A 25,596-nucleotide genomic window follows, 5' to 3' on the forward strand; every position below is an offset into this window, starting at 1 on the left:
GTGTAGAGAGAGAACAGGAGCGGGCCCAGGACGGAGCCTTGGGGAACGCCTGTGAGGAGAGGTTGGGGGGTAGATGAGGAACCTCGCCATGTCACTTGGTAGGTCCGGTCACTATACTAGTGATCATAACTTCCAAGTCTAGCTGTTTATGTTTTTTTTTAAAGGATATAATGTATTCAGGTCAAGAATGTGTCAATTCAAATAATGACAATGAGTCCACTGGAGCCATATTGCACTGAATGTCCTGTACTGCACATTCAGGAAGCAACACACAATCAGTTTGTTTATTGGAAACTTAAAAGCATATTATCACGGGTGGTAGTGACAGTTAATCCCTTAAATCTTTGACCAGGCCACCCTGAGGATTACTGAGGATGGGGACCCTCAACACTACCCCCAACAAGCCCTCAATAAAGCCCCTTCCCATCCGCACAGTGCCTTGTGTCTTTGCCAAGCCTCCTGCCTCCTCTCTACTGTGTGTCGACACAGGGCGAGCTGAACAACAGCTGCAAGGAAAGGTATCACTTCACTTCACAGCCTTTTCCCCGAAGCCGCTTCCAGCCCTGCCAGGTGCCGCCTCTTCTCTCTCTCTGCCGGTGCTGGTGCCGTCTATCCCTGCAGCCCGACTAACTGAAAAGGGAAACAGGTGTGTGCGAGTCTCTGGATTGGGAGCCGGCCAACGCCCTGACCGGCAGGTGTGCCTTTCAGTCAGTCACTTGGCTCCTAGAAAGAAAAAAACAGGCAACAACCACAATTAATGAGATATGCAAACAATCATTAGTGAACGGAAACCAAAAGAAAAGGAATAATCGATTAAGAAACACTTTAACCTCTCTATTTATTTCCTCTTCCAATTACTCACAACACATCCAATTAACATCATAGATTACTACGTTTTCTCAGGCTGTCATATCTGGTTGAGCATTTTTCTCCCCAGCTGCGCAGACACTAGAGGCATCAATGAGTTACCAAAGGCCATTATATTAATGCACTATAACAAGGGAAGGCACATATCACTGTTCCAACTGCAATAAATAACTGATTGAAATATTTATAAAACACAAATATGTTATCGCAACCCTCCAGAGAGAAATATCTATGAACCAAACAATACAAAGGTGCAGAAACAGTCAGAAATAAACAGTTTCTTTGCACCAGCTGACAAAGGATGTCAGTAAAATTGAAGACAAGAGCAAATGACAAAGAATTCTTGAGGCAACAAGTATTAAATACGTCCCAACTGCCAGACACACCAGCGAACATCTCTATGCAACTATTTATAGATTTAGCGTAGGCGGTTACAAAGTCAGTTTATTTGTACACAGGTGTTTGCTATGTAATGAAAACAAATTCACATTCTGCTACACAAATGGATTTGAATGTCATTAAAGACAGAAATCCGTTGATTGATTTACTGTAATTGCTGGTAACAACACAGGGAAAATAAAGAGCAGATGGAGGGGTTACCAGATTTGCTACAGCTCCAGCCATCGCCACTGTTAGCGACTTTCCATCAGTAATAATAATCCGGTCATTGTGTTGTCATGGTACTATTCTCCCGTTGGTACTTCAGGAAAGCAGTTTTAGACTTCATTACTCTGTTAATGACTCCCACTTTTATTTATTAGTGCCGAGGAGGATATTACTGGTATGTTTTATTAGTCATGATATTATTATTATTATTTTTCACTTCTGGGACTTGCACTCACAGAGAACATAATGTGATAAGAGGACCTCCTCTAGATCGTTTTATTATTAATTACCTGCTCAAGTTGTAGAAGCTAATTCAGTGGGATTCTTGAAAAATCATCACAATGAGGTTGTTGGAAAAGTGAAATACAGGCAACGAAACACGTAAGATGTCACACAAGTGTGGAAAATGGGTGGCAATCTTGAAATTGAATATATAGTGAAGAAATATTTCCTACAGAAGCACAGTCATTCTGCTTCCATTGCACAGCTCCTGGATTTGAAATGCACATCTGATGAGAAGTCAAATTTGAATCTAATCTCGTCTTAAATCTTTGTCGGGGGGATCCCAGCGCATGTACTCATGCATTATCTGACACTATCATGACAGTCTGCTTTGCCTCGTGCTGTCAGGAAAGATTCACCACCAAACCTCATGCAAGTTTATCTCTAAATTAACCTTTGAATTCGTGCACCTTTGACATGTTTTTTACAGTTTAATTGACAGCATCCCACGTGCCTTCACTGTGCTTATAGACAACCACAGTAGGTGATATTGTAAATGAAGCTTCACCTAGTGACATCCTACATGAACACAACGTGACAAACAGGAGCTCTTTGCTGCTTTGCTATAGCAGATATTTTTGTAGTTTTTTGGGGAGACAATAAACCAGATGTGACCAGAAGTCTGCCTCTTTGATAGAACTGTTCGAGTCACAGACAGCTGAAGACTAGAGACACGTGCTAAATGGGTGTAAAAACATAATTAGCTCAATTAGGTAGTACAAAGCTCAACCAGTTGAAGACACTGTGGCTCTTAAACATTTCGTCTCGTGCTCCTCTCCAGTAACTCACCAGTAAACCGAGCTTCCCACCTGTGGAGCGGATATTAAAGAAAGTCAGAAAGGCCCTTTCCATAAACAGGTCATGAATTCTAGTCAATATAAAACCCTGCCAACTTCAATTATAGTTATAGCTTCCAGCCTCTCTCTCCAGGCCTGCCTTACAACGGAGGTTTACAATAATACCAACGCAACGTTTGCAGGTTGTTGGCCGCGTTGCCACGAGTTCACAGGAAATATTCCAGCATTTCCAAATAAAAAGCATCGTCTCAGCACATCTTATGGCGGTCGGGGTGACGTCAGTCCAGAAGATGACTGTTTCCTATTCACGTTGCAACTACACAGCCCTGACAATTTCGTTACGGTCGTGCATGTGTCACCGTTGTCAGCCATTGCAAGATTAAAGTCTATTATTACTCTGCTTAGATGGGATAATCTGCCTCCTTCATATATCGATAGGATCCTCCCAATGGGATTCATAGAGGAGCAGAACTTAGATCAAGTAAAGATAATAGCTCACTTTTATCAATTTTATCTTAAGGACCTTTCAGAACAGCTTTTATCTGGAATATACTTAAAGAACCCGGGCCTGAGAAGACCATTAACAGTTTGTAATGTTAATACTCTCGACTATAGCTCTACTACAATAACAGATTACTGTATTAAGATGTTATTGACAGCACTTCTGATGGTGCTTCTCATCAGCAGCATCGTAATCATTTTGATTTGTCTGGACAGGAAGTAGTTTGTTCTGACGATCAGTCCTGTATCAGTGCTATAAAGCTGGAGGTCAAGTATTGAAGTCACATTGAAGGCTGTCTATCTGTATGAATTAGTAAAGATAGCCCCCTGAATGTACGCGAGAACAACACAGAGGCATCACAAGAAAACATGAGATGATAGGAAGCAGGCATCTGGAGCAGGGAGTCATAAAACTGTATCTTAGTAATCCCATCAAGGTTTTGAGATGCATACAATTATTTATTTAGTGCATAATGAACATACTATTAACTATTCATCATCCTGTCATATCACTGTCACGAATGTGATCTGTTGCTGCTCGGGTAATAAGCATTACCTCCATGCTATGAATATATTTCAGGACTTAGTCATATTAATATTCAGTCATGTAACACATTCATCACAAAAGGGAACCTGAATGGCACTGCTGTTGCATCTGATGGAAGTTGAAATGGGACAATGGTCATTAATCGATTAAACCACGTTTGTCGTAGGTTTACTGTCTTTAAATTCTCTATTAATTGTATAACTTTATTTAGCTCTCTATTAACTTTAATGTCTGCTAGAAGCATCCACATTATTCTAAAACTACACACACACACACACACACAAAATACAGGGCACCTTTTACATTAGAATTGTTTTAGGATTATTCAGAATACATGGTAATATATTACAGGTTTTTTAAAGAAGGTCCTCACTGATTAATTGGTTTTCTGCACAGGGGTATGGCGTCTTCAGATTGTGTAATGGTATTTTATCCCTAATCACTTACCTTGAAGCAGAATGCACCCTCAATCCTATGGATTATGCAGATTAAATTTGATTCGGCGCTGCACCTGCTCACTAAATTGGCTATTTCATTTATCTCTGGTCAGCATCCTACAGGAATGTGGATTTCATTGTGTCGTCTCCCTGCTGCTTAACAGTCCGCACTTAAGATGCCACAAAATGTCTACAAGCTTAGTTCTTATGCAAAGCCAAACCTTAAACAATTTTCTGAGCCCAGAACTTGAAATGAATTATAAATTGGAGGAAAAAAATCCTTTGTGGGGGATTGCAAATGTCTTATATTGAGTTGAGTTTGGGAAGGACTACACATGCAAATTATAATGAATAAATAAATAAAATATCTCCACCTTCTGCAGAAAGACATTGGGCAGGAAGCAACATGGCACAATTGCACCAAAAATATAGCAAGTGTAGTTATATATATATATATATATATATATATATATATATATATATATATATATATATATATATATATATACACTAACCTAAAGGATTATTAGGAACACCTGTTCAATTTCTCATTAATGCAATTATCTAACCAACCAATCACATGGCAGTTGCTTCAATGCATTTAGGGGTGTGGTCCTGGTCAAGACAATCTCCTGAACTCCAAACTGAATGTCTGAATGGGAAAGAAAGGTGATTTAAGCAATTTTGAGCGTGGCATGGTTGTTGGTGCCAGACGGGCCGGTCTGAGTATTTCACTGTATATTCTGTATATTCTGTATATTCTGTATATTCTGTATATATTCTGCTCAGTTACTGGGATTTTCACACACAACCATTTCTAGGGTTTACAAAGAATGGTGTGAAAAGGGAAAAACATCCAGTATGCGGCAGTCCTGTGGGCGAAAATGCCTTGTTGATGCTAGAGGTCAGAGAAGAATGGGCCGACTGATTCAAGCTGATAGAAGAGCAACTTTGACTGAAATAACCACTCGTTACAACCGAGGTATGCAGCAAAGCATTTGTGAAGCCACAACACGTACAACCTTGAGGCAGATGGGCTACAACAGCAGAAGACCCCACCGGGTACCACTCATCTCCACTACAAATAGGAAAAAGAGGCTACAATTTGCACAAGCTCGCCAAAATTGGACAGTTGAAGACTGGAAAAATGTTGCCTGGTCTGATGAGTCTCGATTTCTGTTGAGACATTCAGATGGTAGAGTCAGAATTTGGCGTAAACAGAATGAGAACATGGATCCATCATGCCTTGTTACCACTGTGCAGGCTGGTGGTGGTGGTGTAATGGTGTGGGGGATGTTTTCTTGGCATACTTTAGGCCCCTTAGTGCCAATTGGGCATTGTTTAAATGCCACGGCCTACCTGAGCATTGTTTCTGACCATGTCCATCCCTTTATGACCACCATGTACCCATCCTCTGATGGCTACTTCCAGCAGGATAATGCACCGTGTCACAAAGGTCGAATCATTTCAAATTGGTTTCTTGAACATGACAATGAGTTCACTGTACTAAACTGGCCCCCACAGTCACCAGATCTCAACCCAATAGAGCATCTTTGGGATGTGGTGGAACGGGAGCTTCGTGCCCTGGATGTGCATCCCACAAATCTCCATCAACTGCAAGATGCTATCCTATCAATATGGGCCAACATTTCTAAAGAATGCTTTCAGCACCTTGTTGAATCAATGCCACGTAGAATTAAGGCAGTTCTGAAGGCGAAAGGGGGTCAAACACAGTATTAGTATGGTGTTCCTAATAATCCTTTAGGTGAGTGTATATATATATATGAATATTAAATTGTAGGGATAACTGACACAATACAAAGGCTTACAGACAGGTTACAGGTTTAAAAGGTGATTATTATTAGAACCTATTACCATATCTATTTCAGGATTAGGCTGCGGAATTTATTCTCTCATATATATCAGATTCACAGTCAGATAGGAGAACATCTTCAATCTGTGAAGCAACTGCAAAACAACTGCATGAAGACCTTGCCTGTGCTGACTGAAGATTGCATTTAGAGGTTTATTTGAAGGATGAGTGACCAAATGCAGTGTTAAAGAACAGATCTGTTTGCATCGGGTTAGAGAATCCTGTTTTAAAGCCTCTTCTGAGCATTTATTTATCATAAAACTGGCAAAGGAGTAACTAAAGTTAAGCCTCTGCCCTCCAGAGACAGATGCCCCTTCCATGCTCAGCAATCCCACGTGTTATTGCTTTCCTAGGCTGTTGCTCAGTGTTCGCCATAGAGCTCCTTCACAGGTCAGGATTTTGCATTTGTTATGTAACCAGGATTTGCAAGAAACACGCAACCCTTCACAATTTTGACTTTTCTCTTCTCTTGACTTTATTTGAAACAGTCATTCGGTGACTAAGTAGTTTAATCAAAAGTGTTCATGCAAAACAGGGAGAAATTGACTTGTAAAGTTCACCCACACCCTATGTTCATTACTTTAATCAACTGTAATATCTACAGTTTCAATTTGAAGGGTGTATAGCCTTAGCTTGAATCTGAACAACACTAAAACACTACTAATTTTCCATAATGTAAATGAGACCTTAATAGCTTTATTTATTTATTTTACTGATTTGAATCCATTACAAAATGACATTTTAGACTAATGTTTCTGCATTTTAATTACATTGCCTGAAGCTACTAAAGACAGTAGGGGGGGAATAATTTGCATGTCTTTTCATGGTTGGAAGATTTCCAAATCAGCAGAGATTTTTACCTTGGAAACTACAAATAAATAAATACACGTCGATTGTGGCACATTGTCATGGCCACCAAAAATTACGATGATTGCGGATGATGGCGGTGAAAATGAAACTCTGAACCTTGAGCTGGCCTTTTCATTTAAACATGTTCCCATCTTGAATCCAGCTTAGAGCCAAAGTAATCAGGACCAAATAGTTATCGACTCGGCAACTTTGTGAACATGGAGGGACCTTGTGTTTATTATAGATTATATATATATTTAATGTATATTATGACAGAATACTCAATTTTTAATTGGTTTAATGTTTTTACAATGTGACATTGCTATGATGTCATTATTGGACAATATCATTCAGACCTTGTTTATTTCTTATAATTCCAGTCACCACAGATGCAAATAAGGGGGCCTTTCTTGAGTTGTGAGAAAATATGCCAAAACCAACAAGTCTTACAATAAATTCCATAATGTTTTTACACAATTTATACTATTAAACAGTCAAATATACCATCATGGCACAGTCTTTTTTGAGGCTATGAACCAAAAACACACAGATCTGAAATTCCAGAACCTGTTCTTGGTCTTTTTTCGGAGATGTCTTGTTTTTATTCTTTACCAATGACACACACTGCCATGGGAACAGACCGCTGCTTTGGAAATAGTTTGCAACGCATCAAAACCACTGACCACCGCCCTGTTTTTAGAAACTAAACTGGAGGAGATTGGAGATGTTTCCACAGCACTTTGAGCATCATATGGTGTTCATGAGGAACTCGTCTTAAAGTGGCACTTGACAGTGCAGGATATCCGTCTCAGGATGAGAATCTAATCGGGGGGAAAAACTTAAAATCTCAACATTTACTCTGAAGGATTTTCAAAAGTTTTTTTCTCCTAAAGACTAAAATATAATAATGATAGATTGCATTGATGTTCAACATAATACCTCAGAATACCTTGAGCTGATTTTTGGCAGCTTTGCAGATGGTTAATAAACTGAAATCTCTTCTATATCACAAGTCAAGACCTGCATGAACTGATAAAGATCATCCTCCAGAGTGAAAGTACTCAGTTATGTCAAATTATGTCAATAATAATAATAATAATAATAAAAAAAAAACAGCTTCCTAAATGATAGCATTACATATATATTAAATGTTTTTAATTCCACCATGGATAAAAGCATCCTTTTAATTTAGTGTAAGCACAATACATTATTCAATTTAGATTAGCAGCATGTATGTCAAAAATACCCAGGTTTAAATGTATTTTAATATCAAATACAAAAAGTTCTAAACATTAAAACTGTTTTGGAAATTGGTTTCCTATAACCACTTGTATTTTGTATAACAATTTTATGGCATGGCAGTAAACATTTACATCTCATCTCACTTCAATAAACTAGAATGATTTCAGGTCTCAAGGCTACAATAAACTCTGTAGAGAGATCAATAATAAATCAGCGAATTTTACCAAAATCCATCTTTCTAAATTAGCAGTGAATACTTTATCTGCATTGAAACCTTGTAGTTGAAACACACTCGTAAAATTTAAAAATGACAACAGGAAAATCAATCAAAGTTTGGACATTTATTTGAAGTGATGGAAACATTGTCATATTGCTTGTATGAAATGAAAACAGCTTTATAAACAATGATTTCTTTACAGTGAAAAAGTAAAAAATATGAAGCAGCAATCTTTGCTCTGCAGTACCTTTTAAGCAAAAAAGAGAAAAGTAAATCTGTACAACAGAAAAGGCAAAAGTAAGAACATTGTGAAGCAAAGCCTCAGATCAATAATACAATAATTGGAGTACATTAATAAATACCCAAGATTTGATGTCTTCATAACAAGCAATATTTGTACAAGAAAAAGACAACTTATTTACAAAACACTGCCTTCTTGTTGGCACAAAACTTAAATAAATTATAAAGAAAGCATATAAAGGCAAAGCGCACATATTTCCAAAGGTTCATTTTGTATTTTTTATATAAATTATATGCAGAGAAACCGAGGAATGTGGAAATAAATATAATAGATAAGGGCCTGCATATGCATAATGCCTGTAACAAACAAAACGGTCGTAAAACCAGATTAGTATTGATAGGATATGTAGTTGACTGTAGTGCCCTAAAAGTTTCAACACAGGGGAGATTTAATGCATGTTCACCCTCTGATATCGGCTCAGCGTCTTGGCCAGTGAATTAATGTGAAACCAGCAGTTTATACCTAAAAAACAGGCAACATTCCTGTAACAAAAGTGAAAAGGGTTTATAAATAGTTTTCCCAACCATTACCAGGGATTCAAAATTAATTATTTTCAGTAACTTTGCGACTGAACTCTATTTCAACCAAACATATTTTAAAGTACACATATGCGGATAGGTTGGTGTAGTTTTGAACAGCAAGACGGGTTTACAAATAAGCGAATCCCTTTTGCCATCATAAAGACTTCAAATTCCGATTAATGCTTCAACACTATAGGCATATATTTATATTTATAGTTCTCTTTATATTACAAATGCTTCAAAATTGGAAAAGGTTTTATACAAGTATCTGATCCTTCTAAAATAATTTGTCCCCGATACACATTAGAATTTTTAAATTTATTTTTAAATAAACAATTTAGTTACAAAAAATTAGAATAATTATTTTTGATATACACATTTTACGCAGCGATGCGATAGACCCATGTTTTATCACGATTAGAAGGTAGATCACTAGGATATTAGTACACAGTTCACAGTCCTACATCTGAATAAGGCCGTCCGTGCATTTCAGGGACTGTTTGAAATTGGTTCCTCTGCATAACAGGCACATCCTTTGGTCACCGTCACCTGAATGACCAAATCTCTCATTTGATTTAATAAATAAAAAAAAAAATGAAATTAGGAAGATAATTTAAGCTGAAATGCATTTGTTGGTTTGTTTTAAAGAGGAAACTATAATTTGCTCTATGAATCTTCTCTGGATCTGCACAAAACTACGGACATCTATCCTCCGTGGATTCCCAGAACATCCAAGAGGGTTTCCTGTCCAAAAAGCCAACTGAACTGCAAAAAACTAAATGCTTGTATATTTGTTTTAGTTGGTAAACATGTCGAATAGATGACTCTTTCAGGTCCACATTACACAACCACAGTGCTACTTGAAACATGTTTTTTTCCTTCTCCTCTTTCTTAAGTTCGGTGTTCATAAAATAAATACAGATGCACAAAATAAATTAAAAGTACATGTAATACTTTTTTTTAGGTATTACAGAGTTATATTAGTTTTGTATCTCAAGTTAAGCTTCAGAAGAAATTAATTGGTAGCTCGTAATAAATAATAAATGCTCAGCATGGCGTACTACGTAAACACTTTGTACTGTTGTTCTGAAACCACAACAACATCGCCAGACAGACGGCTCTAAAGGGGCAGAGAGAGAAACGATGACCACAAAATACTTATTTCTGCAGCAGTTCATCGGGTTGAGATTTCACAGCTGACGTTGCTGCCCGGGGTCTCTTGCCACACACACACCACCGAAGTACCGTGTGCCCCATAATGGGAAATTGGGTGGAATACTGGTGTTCGATACATTTCAAGTGTCTTCCAGTCGGAACGATCACACTGTTCTAGAATCACTGCAGTCAAATGACAATGGGCCTGTGGAACATGGCGTGCTTTTTAGGGCTAAATATGAAAACACTCAGATTGAATCACAGCTATGGTCACAACACACTTCGCTGAAGAGTTCTAAGTCCCTGAGGCACACTTTGAATGATATTTAAAGATGACCCATATTTTTTTTAGTTTAAATAAAATAAATTACAAAAAATGTGGCAGCTCCGCGTCTGAGGAAAATGTATTCCTGAGCTTCTTACAAAAAGGTATCAGAAGCTAACGTTACAGAGAAATTTAAGGACAGATCTATGAATTGACCCATTGACTTCTCCAGCTTTTCACAATGTTAGCTGCCATGTTGTACTGCAATGACAGTGGATTTGATTTACTAACATTTAGTAGGCCAACAAGAAATCGCATTAAAAAAAAAAAATCACAGCTTTCCTTAAAATCAAACATTTTGCTCTAAAACTGGTTGTTTAAAAATATATATACAGTCCTCACTCAATTACAGATTTATATTGTCCATTTTGCACAGATTTCCGTTATTCAGACCTTCACAGACTCCATCATGGATGACTTAATGGCTTCCTCCAGGAGCTGATTGTCCGTGAAAGTGGCGGGGGGTTCCGGGACGGATTCGGACAAGCCGATGAGCGACTCCAAAAAGCAGGTACCGGGGTCACTGGCCTGGGGGAAGCTGGGGTAACTGGGCAGCTGAAACTGATAGAAATTGTCCAGATTCTCGTACTCTTTCAACGAGTTATACAGCGGGCTGGGACTGTAGCCCGGGAACCCATCGAAGAACTCCAAGTCCGAGTCCGAGGACAGGCTGAGGTCCATGTAGCTCTTCGAGGAGTGATCGACCGATGGGGACGGGGTGTTGGGGAAAGGCGGGATCGAGTTACTGTTCTGGAACAACGTCGTGTCCTGGTTGGCGTTCTCGTCCAACAAGTCCGAGATGCTTGATCGGCGATTGTCGACGTGGTTGCGGTTCTGGTCGTCGGCGCTCACCCGGGGCGGTGCCTCGTCCGCCATGTTGTCGTTGAAGAAGTCCGTGGCGCTGAAGTACCCGAAGCCGACCGGCTGCTGTTGGCTGCAGCTGAAGTCGCTGCTGCTGCTGCAACAGTCTTCGTTATCAGAGTCGTTGAAGCTGAGGATCCTCGCCAGGCCGTTGTCGTCCACGTCGGACTGAGGCTTGTCGGACTGAGGGCTGTTCCCACCACAGGGACCCTCCGAGTCCTCGCTCTGACAGGAGAAGCTTGACGAGTCGGTCATGTCGCTGCTGCAGCTGTTCTCCCCGACCGGATCGAGCTCGGTGTTGAAGTGGAACGTGGGACTGGCAGGGACAGTCCGGTCTTCCTCCCGGGGGAAGCCGAAGCGGTTCTCTTCTGGCTGGGGCAGAAGCCGGCCCACCTGGTCCCCAGTGTCGGGACTCTCCTCCAGCCTCTTCTCCAGCTCCAGTTTCATGATGGTGTGGATGTAGTGCGTCTGGACGCGGCTGGAGTTGAACTCAATCCGGCCCTCCGTGTTGCCGCAACCGTCTTTGGTACAGCCACAGGGGAAGGAAGAGTGGTCCATCTGTGGAGGAGGAAGGAAACCAGTCGAGACATGAGCCAAGTGAAACTTAACCAAACCTGGAAGAACTTGTCACGTATGAGGAGTCAGAGTTGAACCTTTCTAAGATCTACACAAGATTAATAGAAGCAAATCCATCACAAACTGTGGGGCCGGTCGGGACAAATCTCCATCTAGTAGAAGAACCGTTAATATCTGAGGTATTTTCCTAAAGATATCACACTCTTTGCAATGTTATTAAAGTTATTAAAACACAGCCACCATTTTCCTCCTTCTCCATCACGTACCTGACACTTGATGCCGGCCAGGCTGCAGCCGCAGGTCTCAGGCTCGCAGAAGCCCTGGCAGTCGCAGCCACAGTCCTCCCTGGAGAGGCGGATCGAGTGCAGCTCACGCTTCTCCTCCTTGTCGATCTTCTTCACGCCGGCGGTCTTGAGCAGTGAGTGCCTCCTCTTCGAGGGGTACGGGTGCAGGAAGAAGCCGTCCTCCAGGTCCACCCCGCTGATATCAATGTCGTCCTCGGATATGTCGTCTACCGTGAGCTGATCGGCTTCTTCTGACTCCCTGGTGCCGTTCTTGGTGAGCTGTGGAAACGATCGTGTACAGAAATTTAGACCATTGTAATACCTTCAGGGGCCCAACAAAATAAAGGCAAATGAAAAGCTACTAAACTGGAATTACAATATGAATTGAATGAGCTTTCTGCTGCTCAACCAACAATGAATGAACCTTCAGATTTAGTTTAATCTTCGTTTACTTCAGCTGCCAGAGCTGCTGTTTTTGTGTTTCAGGAACGCAGGCCAAACTTAACCAGAGCTGCAGTTCGAATCTCTACACATACGTGCGGCATCGAGGTCTCAAATTTAAGGAAGAGCCGAGCTGACAGTTGGCCAGTTTGTGGAATCTGCTCGTCTCGCACATTCAAACAGAGCTGCTAACAAGGGCCGAATTTGCACGCCATTCAAATCGGCAGCTGCCAGGCTTGTGTAAGTGGATAAGCATCAGTTTTGAGGATGTGCTGCAGCACTAACAGTAGGGGAAAAAACAAAACAGACTAGCTAGTTGGTTGCAGGTGCACCCTTCCCTTCCCCACAAAACAAAGTGGAAATGACAGGATGTAAACCGACCTTTAGTTTCAGGGCTTCCAGTTTCTCCTCCTTGAGACGGTATTTGAGTTTCTCCCGTCTGAGGTGCTGCTGCTCCAGGGCGAACTCGGCCAGTGTGTACTGCCGGCACAGGCTGTGCTGCTTCACCATGCCCAGGGTGCATCCGCCTCGGCTCGGCACGCTGGTGAAGCCCTGGCAGCGCGGGAAGAAGAACACTGTGACGTGGTCGAAATGCACGGTGCCCTTGTGCTCCCGCTTGGTCCTCTTCAGGATGGACGTGACTGCGGAGGAGAGGAGAGAAATGGAAAATATAATTGACCCTTCTCAAAAAAGCTTTTCTTGAATTCCTTCGCGTGTAACTACTGCCTTTTTCAAGGGAGAATTGGAAAATCACCGGAGAAAATAAAGGCTACAAAAAGGTTAGTTCATTTTCCTTACAGATATTGATTACATTCAGCGGGATTCGAAACACAAATCTGCATAGTTTCCTGGATGGCCACTTTGTATTTTTTGGAGAGAGAGAGAGAGAGAGAGGAAGAAAAAAAAAAAAAATTAAATGTTACCAGATGCATTTTTTGTGTAAATCAAACTTTACTTTAAAAAGAACAAGGGGAAAAAAAGCTACCCAATGAGCTGTATTATGACTATTGAATTGAGGAATGCGCGACTGGGCAGCATGCCAGAGGTAATTGGAGGATTTTAGTGGAAGGAGACTGAAACAGCTCAGCAACACTCATGTTTCCAGATAAAAGTCTGTAAACACAGCCAGCCCTGGAGCCAAACAGCTGCTGCGATGACATCATCCACTTCACCACTAGGTGGAGCATTCTGTTCAAACTAAACTTTGAAACTCTGAACTCGTTACATAGTAGTCTAGTATCTGTACAAGAGTGTTTTATTGCATATGAATGCCCATATTTCCTTAGAGAAACTTTGAATTTCTGGATACCAATACAGATTTCAGTATCACAATTTTAATATACTGCATACTACTATACACAATCATAGTACAGTTTGCGCACACACACCTTCGTTTTCATTAATTTACACAATTACCCACACCCATAGTCTCCTGCCAGGTGCCTATCGGATGGGCAACAATCAGATAAAAGTAACTCCAAAAGCACACAACCACCAACAAAACACTAAAAAGGTATGGCTTTCAACCTTAACCATATTAGTGACTTCATCCGCCCCTAACTGTAAGGGTTTAAAACACAGCCTCTTCTGAACAGGCAGGAATTCGTTCAGATGCATTAGCGTCTTAGTTGGTCCAGTCATCATTCCTCACTCACATTATATATATATATCTGACCATTTTCATGCCAAATAATTAGATCTAACCAGTAATTTAAAGCTCAAATGGGAAACGGCCTTCTTTGGTTACAGGAAAAAAGCTAATAATATCATAATTACACAGATGAAGTATGAGTTCTTGATAAAAGGAAAAGCTAACAAATAGATCAGAAAAAAAAAAAAAAAAGGCTGGGACTGGGCCCACTCAATATGCCAGAGGGGTGCAATTACTGCAGTAAACCTCAATAAACCTTGAACCCCAAAGCTGCTGAATGGCCCAGGGTAGCTTAGTGGACAAGAAGTGATCTATGAGTTAAACTACAAAATAAAAAAATAATGCAAAACAGAAAAGGGGTACCACAAAGCTCATATGAAAACCTACATAAGGAAAATAAGCCAAAAATCAAATGCAGCTCTCCGCTCCGTGTGAGTCCAAGCCAAACAATATTTCTTTATTAGTATTAAGTGTAGACTCCCACTCTTCCTTGCAGGAAGGATGTATAGGATATTCCACCCGCCCCCCGAAAACCTCAGAGAATCATACATTCTCCCCTTGAAGCTGGCCGCTCACTGATGCTTATCTTGTATGCACAAAATGTAAAAAAATCATAAACAGCTGTTGTATGTTTAGCGGCCTGACAAGGATTTGAGGAGGGGAGGTGGCCGTCTGGGTTGGGTCTCGCACACGGGCCACAACTGAAAGCTGCGGGTCTCGTTCTCATTCGCGTGAGCAGAAACAAAGTGATCTCTGCGTGCTTCCAAGTAATTTCTCTTCGACACATGAGAGACGCACCTGAATTATGTCACGACTACAATGGGGGAGCACAGACAGACACTACAGCCTCTTATCTGCAAGTGCTGCTAGTTCTGCACCCGTCTTCCTTGACAAAAGTAACACATTACACAATTCTCCGTGTCCTTTTCTGTTGCCTGTGCATTCAGCATTTGAATAAAAGGGGGTGGAGAAGGAGAGAGAGGAAAAAAAAACCTTCCTTTTGCAGGTTGTGCAAACATTGAGACTTATTCAGAGAACCACAGCAGACTTTGACCACAAGATGTTTCTTTAAAGCATGACCAAGAGGCCGTGCTTTTCCTGTCAAAGACCTGACTAACTGCCTTCTCTGAAGTCTTCATAGATTGTTCCTCAAATTTGATACCCACAACAAAAATAAAAACACTACATCTTCGCTTGCACTCAAAATAGATCAGAAGCTGGCCTGAGTCTTTACAGCTTGGTCAAGGATAAAAGTTCTTTATTTCAATTATAATTTAGAAGCTTTGAAAGTGTAGATAGTGTTTGTTTGGGGGGTGGGGGGCAGTTATTCCTCCAGTAGGCAGGAACCACTTATTGTGCCAAGTGGAAGGCCTGCCTCAGTAAAAAGCTTTCGCCTTCTCCCTCTACAGCAGCACCTGTATTGGGATTGTGCCGAGCTGCCAGACAGAGCACAGTGTGTTCTCTCTGCCAGAGCGCCACGCACGTCACCAGCCAGCCTCACTAACTGGAGTCCAGCCCCAGGATCTTAAAAACCCCCGCTTACAAATGTTTGCACTCCCTCCTTTATCCCTGCAACCTTTTCTACTGTGTACCACTGGCGAGACCCATGCAGGATTCTGTGCATTGACACTTCTATCTCTCGCTCCCTCCTTCTCCAACAAAAGTTTTCATTCCTTTTAAAATGCTATCCTTAAACATTTCAGCTCAATATGTGTATGTATTAACAGTTATAATAGATACTCACTTGGAAAATTGGCCGCTGGAGAGTTGGGATTGCTAGGCCTGGAGTCCAGGGTGTCAGAGTAGCAGCTCTCCCCATCCGAATCCCACCCCGATGAGGTCGAAGAGGAGAGGGAGGACGGGGAAGAGGAGGAGTAACATTGGTCTTCTTCAACCTCGTTGAACTTTCTTTTGAGGGTCCCACTCATGGCTCAGCTGTTGTGTGTGGACAATCTGCTGGAAGAACAACACACGGGGGGGGAGTTGGTTTTAATAATGTATTACAAACATAAAATAGTTTCCCTCAAGTGGCTCATAAGCAAACCTACATCCAACCGGTGTAGTTTAATTAGTCAATGGGGAGTTCTTTCACATCAATACTAAAATAAAAAAATGTACATTTCACACACAAAAAACTACATTTAATCAAAAAGCCAATGCTTTAAGCAAACACTTCAAGATGACTAGGAAACTGCAAAGAGCTACCCAAGCAAGGCCTGACATTTCGTGGAACAATGTACCTTTTAATACATCTAATTAGCTGTGCAAATAGATTGATCTGTAGACAATAGGCACCACTAAACCAGGCTGCTAAGCAAACCAGCTCCAATTAGACACATTTAGTGGCCTGCTTTCACATGCTCCCCGTGAACACTTTGGCAGATCCACGAGGTTCGCAAAACACACCAAAACCGAAAGCCGCGATTTCAAAGCCTGTCCCAAAGCTAGACCCAGCTCCCTCCGTGAGTAGTGCTCAACAGTACCTTAACTTCCGAGAAATGTTTGTTTGTTCAATGTAGGAACAGCTAATCACTTCAAAAAGGGAAGAAAGAAGAACCACAAAAGTCAAGGAAACGCCGACTTAACGGAGGCTCATTTACATACTAGTCAGATGTCAGTCAAACCGATTTAAGTGCCTTACTTTTGTGATTGGGAGTGGAAGAGCTGGGGGATTTGAAAGAACTGCTATCACATACAGAAGAAACATTTATCTCCAGCCCTTCCAAAGATGCTAAAGCCATTTTATAACTCTCTCAGTCAGGGTCCCCCCCAGTCTGTGCTGCTTGTGTGGATTAAACCTGTCAGTCACGATGATGGACGCCTTTTGAATTTCACTCCCAGGGCCAAACAGGTAGTTGTCAGCAAAATAATCCAACATTATCATCAGATGAAATTTCAATTAAAGCTAGATATGAACTTGGAACTAGTCTGAATAATAATAGAATGAAAGCATTGCGGTTTATTTATGATGAATCTTTTCTCCCATGAACAGTAATCAATTTTCATAATTTGGCAAATTACTAAAAACAACGACATGATCTATAGCTAAAATCTATTTTAAGCAAACAATCCCCTTCATCACGATACTTAACCACAGCCGGCTCTCTGGAACCGATAGGGTTAGCCAGTTTACCAGTCCCATAATTAGCTCTAACCGATCACGCTCATTAATTAACAAAGAAGCCAATACGACAGCTTCCGCCGAGGAGCAGACTGCTGGCGTCAATTACAGGAGGGACTCCAGAGGGGGAGATGGTCTTAGCCTGTTATTAAATGAAGCATCAAATGCACACACATCAACTTCAACAGCAGTCAGGAGGAAGGGCTGTCAATTAGGAGTACATTTCCCAAGTTTACCGCTCAGGCTACAACCGGGCATTAAGCAGAATCAGACTTCCTGCTGACCTCTGTGCGACCCTGTAGTAAGGGCACCTGGCACGGACTGCCAGAAGCTCAAGGCGAGTGTAAGCATGTGTCAAATATCACCGAAATGACATTTAACATATACAACAACTTCTGTCCAGCTGGGTTTCGAGAAGTAGGTGTTGCTGCTCATGAGGGTGGGCGGATCACGACCTTTTCACATCGGTGCTGATGCAGGACCAGCCGAGTCATGCGCCGTGACTCAGCCGATGTGACTGACCACTTGAGGAAAACATGAGGCCTGAAGGTTCCACCCGCGGGCATTGTGGCCTAAAGCTGATGTACAGTCTTCAGCCAAACACGAACTCCAGCGGGTGAATGAGGTCATCACGAGCCAAGATGCCAACTGAGAAACTTACTCTGCTGAAAAGATATGCAATTGACATCTAGTACAAAAGGAAGGCTTAATTGAAAATAATGAACCTCAGAGTTTGTGCAATCAAAAGGACATTTGTGGTGTGGACTTGGAGTGCTTCAAATATCTCTGTGCTGTTCATTAATAAATTAATTACGTAAAACCAGAAAGGAATGTCTCATCTGAATACAACCAGATCGAATCCTCTTTCAAAACCTTTGCCGCTGCGAAGCCCATTGCTTCGATCTTTAGCACACTTTGAGAAAAAACCAAGAGGGCAATTAGATGAAAGGAAAAATGTATTTCCAACCCTGCAAAATTCCCAGGTAATACGATGAAAGCACAACATGAAATATGTCAAGTTGTCAAACTGGAAGAACCTGAAGGGATCAAATAGGTATGCACACACCCCCCCCCACTCGACACTAAACCGACGTCGATTCTTAGAATATTTTTAACAAGACGCTCCGTTTGTTCCTCCACCCCCACCTCCTGGCACACCGCGTCCCGAGCGTGCGGCCCTGTACCTGAGGAAAATGCCGAGCGAGTACAAAGTGCACAACAGATAATCTGGCCCTGCTGTTACTCGAGCAGAATTCCACTTTCAAGATACAGAAGCCGTCCCTGAACAGCCCTCAGGAGCACAGAGCCGCGACCGCCGTCCAACCGGGAAACCACATGCCAGTTAAATCTTATCAGTGCAAGTTATGAAATCGCTTTGTTTACCCTTATGGCTTCGGCAATCCACCGACATTAATATGCAGTTTTGCAGATCAGAGGTTTTGGCTCAGAGATTGCAGCATCAGTTTTAATGCAGTTATTTATTTCTTAGCCTACGCCCTTAGCCAGTACAAGTGTTTTACATTAAAGAAAAACAGCTTCCAAAAAGTTGTGATCAGAAATATGGTCTGTATAAGATCAAACTTAACTGTACTAAACACTCTTGATGTTATTCTTTGCTAATTATGTTACTGGAGGAACAGGAAATACGGAGCTCGTCTGATACAGAATTCATGTTTTGTATGGATTTGCCCAAGCTTCTCTGATGCTTTTCCATGTGCATGCATTACCCCAAAGCAATTCTGATCCATCTATGAATCTAAAACAGCCTTTACAAGGAAGTTCATCAAGTCAAATTATGCTTTTAAGACCCCTCCCCCCTCTCCATTATGTTTTACCAAGAAAAAGTCTGGTGACATTTTGCTGCATTGCTAAGATGCTCTCATATAAACATAAGAGGCCTGTTCCCAGTCATGCATATAAACACTCACAGCGAGCTACTGCCAGTGCACAAAAATTATAAAGAACGGATAAGCACCAAAGTAAAAGTGTATCCTGAACGTGTCTAAAGAAGTACTATATATTATATATTCAGCTGTGGTGATAGAACATTGTTTAAAAAAAAAAAAGTCTGCAGATCACTGCCACTCAACATGCAACACTAAAGCAGTACCTTCCTTAAATGTTATCAGGCCAAACAAGCAGACTGGAGTAATGCACAACTATTTAAGGATCGCCGTCATGAGGCAAGCTACCAAAAGCAGGTCAGCCACAATTGGCATGCAAAATGTCTGGTACGAAAATGCACTTCTTCCAATCCATAAAAATCGAAGACAATGGAAATAATTGAGAAGGGCCTCGTAATTTCCCTACAATCATTCCAGCTAAATATTTCACATGGCGAGCCAAATGACTTGTTGAGATGTCACAACAATGCCTCCGTTAATGGGCGCCTCCGAGGGGGGTCTTTTCAAAGGATCTGGATTACTTGACTCGACTATATCCTGTAGAGAGCCATTTCTATTGACAGCAGTGAAATCAGAATTCCTGAAGGGAGGATGTGAAAGCAGACTGGACTTAAAAGATCTTTCCCCGAGTATTTGCTATTTAAAGAAAACAATTCATATTTAGTTTCAATGCTCTGAAACAGGGAAACGTGTATTAATTGGAGCTATACCAATTAATGAAAGATTATAGATACATTGTAACTAATAAAGCACCAAATTCAAATTGTAGTAAAAACAATGTGTCATGCAAAATAATCTTAGCATTCCAGGCCAAATCCCTGTTAGCTGAGATACCACAAACCTTAATGATACAAGCGTAATATTACTCCACCAAACAAAAAACTAAAAAGTATGTTCTGCTTGCTCTGGGGAGGCACTAAGACCAGCCTCACCTTCTGCTTACAGCTGCAAGAAACCCGATCCTGGATCAATCCTTGGTGCAATATTGATTAGACCACCTGCCATTGAGGAATTTCTGCTAAAGGGAGAGAAACTCTTCAAACAGCCATCTTGTCCAAACCGCTCTTATCTCCTTTAATGGCAGTCTAGAGGCATAAAGGGCAGGCCTAGTGCATGTAGATGACTGTCCTTTGAATCGTTCACCTGGCAACTCCTGTCGATAACCCGGAGAGTGTTCACGTCATGCAAACGAGCATGAATTGCTGGGGCAGATTTGCATGGCAAACAGTGTGGAGGAGCATGGGAGTGCTATCTTTCAAACTATGTACATTAAACACTTGTTTCACCGTTCTGCTTCTTACTGTGCTTTAATAATATACAGAGAGAGGGAGGGAGAGTTATTATTTTAGGGAGTTGCGTAGTGTTGAATATTATTATTCATGTAAGCTGGGTCTGATAAATAAAAATAGAATATAAACTGCACAAAACTAAGTGTCAAACAACTCCACCTTGTGGTGCATCAATGGAAAGTACTACACTTTACCATGTATTTATTTTTCTCTCAATAAACTAATCCTTGCACAGTACACCTCGCCAAGGAGACATTCTGTTCCTTGGCCGCAGCCGTTCGCTTGTTCATTCCAGAGGGGAAAGAAAGGCTTTTAAAAAAAAAAAATAATGTGACGGATCAAGCCCACAGGAATTCCACTCTGGCACCACAACTCCCACTGTCCTGGGGATAACATGACAAATATTTAACCCAGATGTGCTCCTCTCCGTTTCTTCCTCTGCACTTTGTTACTATTCCCACAGGAACAGACTCCACTCCAGATACGTCGCCAAAAAAAAAAATGTTGTGTTCTGCACATATAAAGCAGGAACATCCAAAAACAGTAAGGTCTTAATTAAGAAAGGTGAAGATAAATGTTCTTGTCTGCACACAACACAAACTGCACACACCCTATTACAGCACAACACTCCCTTGTGTCTTTCAGTACTATTTAGCAGTAAATACACATACAACCTGGCTCAGGAACAGATCTAGCTGTTCTTTACTTGTCAGATAAGAAAGCTCTCTTAGATGACAAACATGCAGCAGTACAGACAGTTACCTGAAACGGAAACCAGGGATTACCCACTTGCATGGTTCCTGTGAGAAATTAAGAGGAGGCGTTTCCCATAATAATTCTACACAAGTTCCTGAAGTGCCTATCAAAAAAAAGTCTCATTGCCAAGAACAGTACAGCACAGTTCAGACCTGAGACAACCGTAACAATACAAGTACAGAAAGTACTGCCGATTACATTCTTTAAACACAAGAATTATTGACTATTAAGACCGAGACCAGTTATATTCCTTAAAACATAATGACTCATTAAAAGTGATTAATGGCAACTTCCAGTTAAAGTAATCTCATTTTATTTTATTCTGTCTTAAGATAAATAATCTAATTCTATTTGTGAAGCATTGGACTGTGATGCTTTTAAATCTGCACGGTCATCTCCTAAAGCAGGCCAGTCTGTCTTCAGGCAGTCAGAGAGAGAGGGGAGGTGGGGGGGTATCTTGGGTGAAATCTGTCTGGGGCACCGGGGTCACCATTCCCACTCCGCTCCGACAGGCTTGTCCACAAAGCAGATGGATCCTCGGCGCTGCATCTTTTCCAAAGGAGTGATCTTGCAGGAATACAAAAGCAAACCACTCCTTCGACAGACTAACGAGTGCCAAGCAGCACTGAGATACGGCGCTCCTTCCCGGGGCTTTAAGCACTGAAGGCCTTGACTGATAAGGGCGTAATAAAACTGAGCACTTTCCTACGACTAGGAAATACGCAGCACAACACACAGATCGCTCCAGACAACTCTTTCATGAGGTTTCACCCGTGCGCTCGGAAGACAACCGCATCACGATTGTGAACAATGAAGTGAAACAGGAAACCAATAAGACAAGGCTGCAGGAAAAGGGGGTTTTAAAATGAAAGAAAGGGGCAAACAGAAGGGGGGTTTTGGCAGAAAAACAAGATATAGTATGCTTAGTTTATTCCTCTCTCTGTCACTCGTAATAAATAATTCAGAGCTATTTACTTGGACACATGCAGGTGAGGTAAACTGCAAAACAGTCCATTGACATTAATTATAACAAAATCCTTAAAGTGGAGAGGAAATGTTACCAAAAAATGCACCAGTAATTGGACAAGATGTGAAGTAAATTCCCACTTTATTAAAAGGCTAATATCCTGTGGTAGGAACGTTCCACTGTAACATTGCGATTGTATGAAATGTTTCTTCCATGCACCACTAATATAACACGACACCAGTGCTAATTACAATGGCTGCTTAACTAATTACATTTTTTTGTATTGCTCTTTTTATAGCCATCTCGGGCAAATTAAAAATACTTCAAAGAAACAAACGACTTCATGCATTACTGCCAAGACTTCAACTTCAACTATTGCACCCCTTCTGGTGTGTGTATCAATCAATATTCCTTATCAGTTCTTTATGCATTGAGCCTTAAGGTTAGTTTACATAAAGGCTTGCATGTTTAAAAAGGTGCAGACATACACATTTCTGCTCATAAAGACATGGGGGGAGAAAGTAGTCAAATCATCATTAAATAAACGAAATAAGACGCAATAGAGGCAATGACGTACAACACACATGGAACTCCAAAACCACATTGTGACGAAACCAGCCAATTGACACCACGGAAACTGTGCTTATTTGCATAATTTACAGGAATTACAGGCTGAGAGAGAAACACAGACGCATCCATTAGAAAGGAAATCACACAACAGTTTCATTTCTGACCTCTAGACAAGGGTGGTATGTGAGCAGACAGGAAAACAAGTTGCGTCTCCACAGAGTCCCCACAGAGCAGACAGACCGTCTCTCTCCCAGTCCCGGTCCACTGACTCCAGGGACACACTGCCTGGTCCCCGTCCTCAGCCCGGCGCAGAGGTGGACACTTGACGGACAGATCATTAGATCCCACCGCTTCAACAGGGTTCAGACACCAAAGCGCTTGTGGTTTAACATAATTAACCCGTATTTGCTTAAGATGCCACTTCATCAATCCCAATGCCATTAGTCACGACCTACACTACTGACCTACGCTAGCTTTATTTGAGTAGTATACATCTAATTATGATAATTAATAATAAAACTAATTAAAACGCCGATATCAGAAAACGTCATAATCAATGGCCGATGTTAACCGATAAATCGATTAGCGTGTGAATCAATGACGTAGGCAGGAGACTCACGACACGGGCAACGTGCCGCGTTGCTCATCCACCGCTGACCTCCTGACCCCGGGTGATTAATGCTAATTGCAATTAACTGCCCAGTCTCTGGTCTTAGACACCGCAGATCCGATCAGCTCTTGTAACAAGCAAGTATCCTCAACCGAGGACCAGGGGTCAGCCTGAGCTACTGTACACCGTCTCCCCAACGACACAGCATTACAACCACGACAGCATGAATCAAAAGTCCCGACTTGGTCACCCAACATATGATCGCACACGAAGAGCCAGGCAATCCGATATGCGCGGCTGTGCAAGTCTGCAAGAGCACTCCCGGCTAATTAATTAATTAATTAATCACAGTGGAAATATGTCCTAATCTTCGCTACCTGGAGGCATGCAGCTCTGAACAAACGGGTTTAAATCCCTCACCTTTTCCGCAGCGCCCTTCAGTCAAACCCACACTTGTAACAATAGTAAGTTACATTTGCTTTTGTCTAATAAGTCCTATCATGCAATGCATTTGAATGCACGAGTTTAAAACACAAAAGCTGCCCCGGTGTGTGTGTGGAAAGCAGACGGAGTGCATGAATAAACCCGGACCACAGTCTACACAGTGCCTTTCCGACAGGGCTTTAAAACAACTCCACTTTCGCCCCCTTTCCAGAAAGTACAGCAGAGGTCGGTGCCTCAGCAGCCCAAGACAATCCCAACTTCCCAGTCCCACAGAATGACCACCCCTGCTTTTTGTGTCCCGGTTACATACGAGAGGTAGCATTCAAACTATGTGGCTGCTGCCCAGGCTGCCCAGCTCCTCACACACCAGTCCACGTCCAGAAAATGCCCCCGAGCAACCCAGTTACTCACCAAGAGCTCGCCTATCCGTCCACCATGGGGTAAAAGGTGGAAATCCGCAAGAGAAATGAGTGTATGTATCCCACCCGTCCGCGCTCATCCGTGCATAGTCTAGACTGCTGCTCGTCTGGCTGCGGTCCTCCTCCTCCTCGGCAGCGCGGCCGCTCGTCACTGGAAAAGTCCCTCCCGGGCGTCTGACGCAGGCGGTGACAGAGAGAGGAGAGCCGGGCTGCCGCCGCTGCCTACACGGCTTCCTGCCTTCCCAGCACTGGCTGTCTCACGTCTGCGCAGCCAATGAGCGGCCCGCCTGCCCGCCTGCCCGCCTGCCCGCCTGGCCCTGGGGACATGTACACGGAGCCGGGATCGCGCAGTGCCAGGGTGAAATGAAAGTAAAGGGCGAGGAGCGCGAAAGGCGAAATAAACTCCCTGCAGTGTCCAGTTACAGTGGCTGTTGTTCTGTTGCTGTTGCATGAACATTGCCGGGGTGCAAGTTTGTAATATGAAGTGTGTTTTGCAATTGTAACTGGGTGATCACAGTTTTTTTTTTTCTTTCTTTTTCTTAGTGTGTTGTGTGTTAACCAGGATTAAGACTGAATCTCCCAGTTCTGCGTCTTCATATAAGCAGATGTATTGTGCTCTGCGTCGCCTCATAGACATTTGTGTGCAAATCAAATGACTTGATCAGTTTCACACCAATAGCTAGTTTTATAATTGGTTTTGTACAATTATTTCTATGTGGCCAATGCAGATTTCTCTTTTGAGTGAGTTATACTATTTTGCTTGTATAGTATTATTATTATTATTATTATTATTATTATTATTATTATTATTATTATTAAAGTCTCTGATTTGAAAAAAAGGCAACTGCTTTCAGTTTAGTTATGTGAGCATTGCATAATTTACATTTGAAACTTCTTTTTCATTTGGTCCTTCTTTGAATATAACATGTCAACTGTACTTTTATTAAAATCTTGGAGTCACGTGACTTTATTTAAAGTGTTGTAAAGTGGTCCTCCCTAGAGACAGGCTGCATTGAACACAGATGGATCTATTGGCTGTTGTTAGAGGCCTCTACCCTCTGCTTGTTCAAATATAAACTAAACACACAGCCATTCTCTCTGGCTTTCCTGTGAAACTTGGACAGGGGACAATGTTCAGCCAGCCCGTCGCCCCCACGCCTCATCTCCCACCCACCACAGGTTC

The 25,596-nt window shown here is 41.9% G+C and overlaps 1 protein-coding gene across 1 annotated transcript; it reads right to left on the minus strand.

Moving 5' to 3' along the window:
- Positions 1-8,327: 8,327 nt before the first annotated feature.
- Positions 8,328-24,639, minus strand: csrnp1b (cysteine-serine-rich nuclear protein 1b). The gene is made up of 5 exons (XM_066716744.1): positions 24,406-24,639; positions 16,078-16,289; positions 13,064-13,323; positions 12,224-12,520; positions 8,328-11,939 (listed from the first exon to the last, which is right to left on the minus strand). Exons 2-5 carry the CDS (start codon positions 16,259-16,261, stop codon positions 10,908-10,910), a joined length of 1,773 nt encoding a protein of 590 aa, XP_066572841.1. The 5' UTR covers positions 16,262-16,289; positions 24,406-24,639; the 3' UTR covers positions 8,328-10,907.
- Positions 24,640-25,596: the final 957 nt, after the last annotated feature.

This window comes from Amia ocellicauda, chromosome 2, assembly GCF_036373705.1.
Source record: "Amia ocellicauda isolate fAmiCal2 chromosome 2, fAmiCal2.hap1, whole genome shotgun sequence".
Classification (NCBI taxonomy): domain Eukaryota; kingdom Metazoa; phylum Chordata; class Actinopteri; order Amiiformes; family Amiidae; genus Amia; species Amia ocellicauda.

Coding starts and splice junctions, on each gene's coding strand:
- csrnp1b (XM_066716744.1), bottom strand. CDS start 16,261: ATGAGTGGGACCCTCAAAAGAAAGTTCAACGAGGTTGAAGAAGACCAA. Junction 13,324..16,077: donor TCCAGCGGCCAATTTTCCAA/GTGAGTATCTAT, acceptor TCTCCTCCGCAG/TCACGTCCATCCTGAAGAGG. Junction 12,521..13,063: donor TGGAAGCCCTGAAACTAAAG/GTCGGTTTACAT, acceptor TCGTTTCCACAG/CTCACCAAGAACGGCACCAG.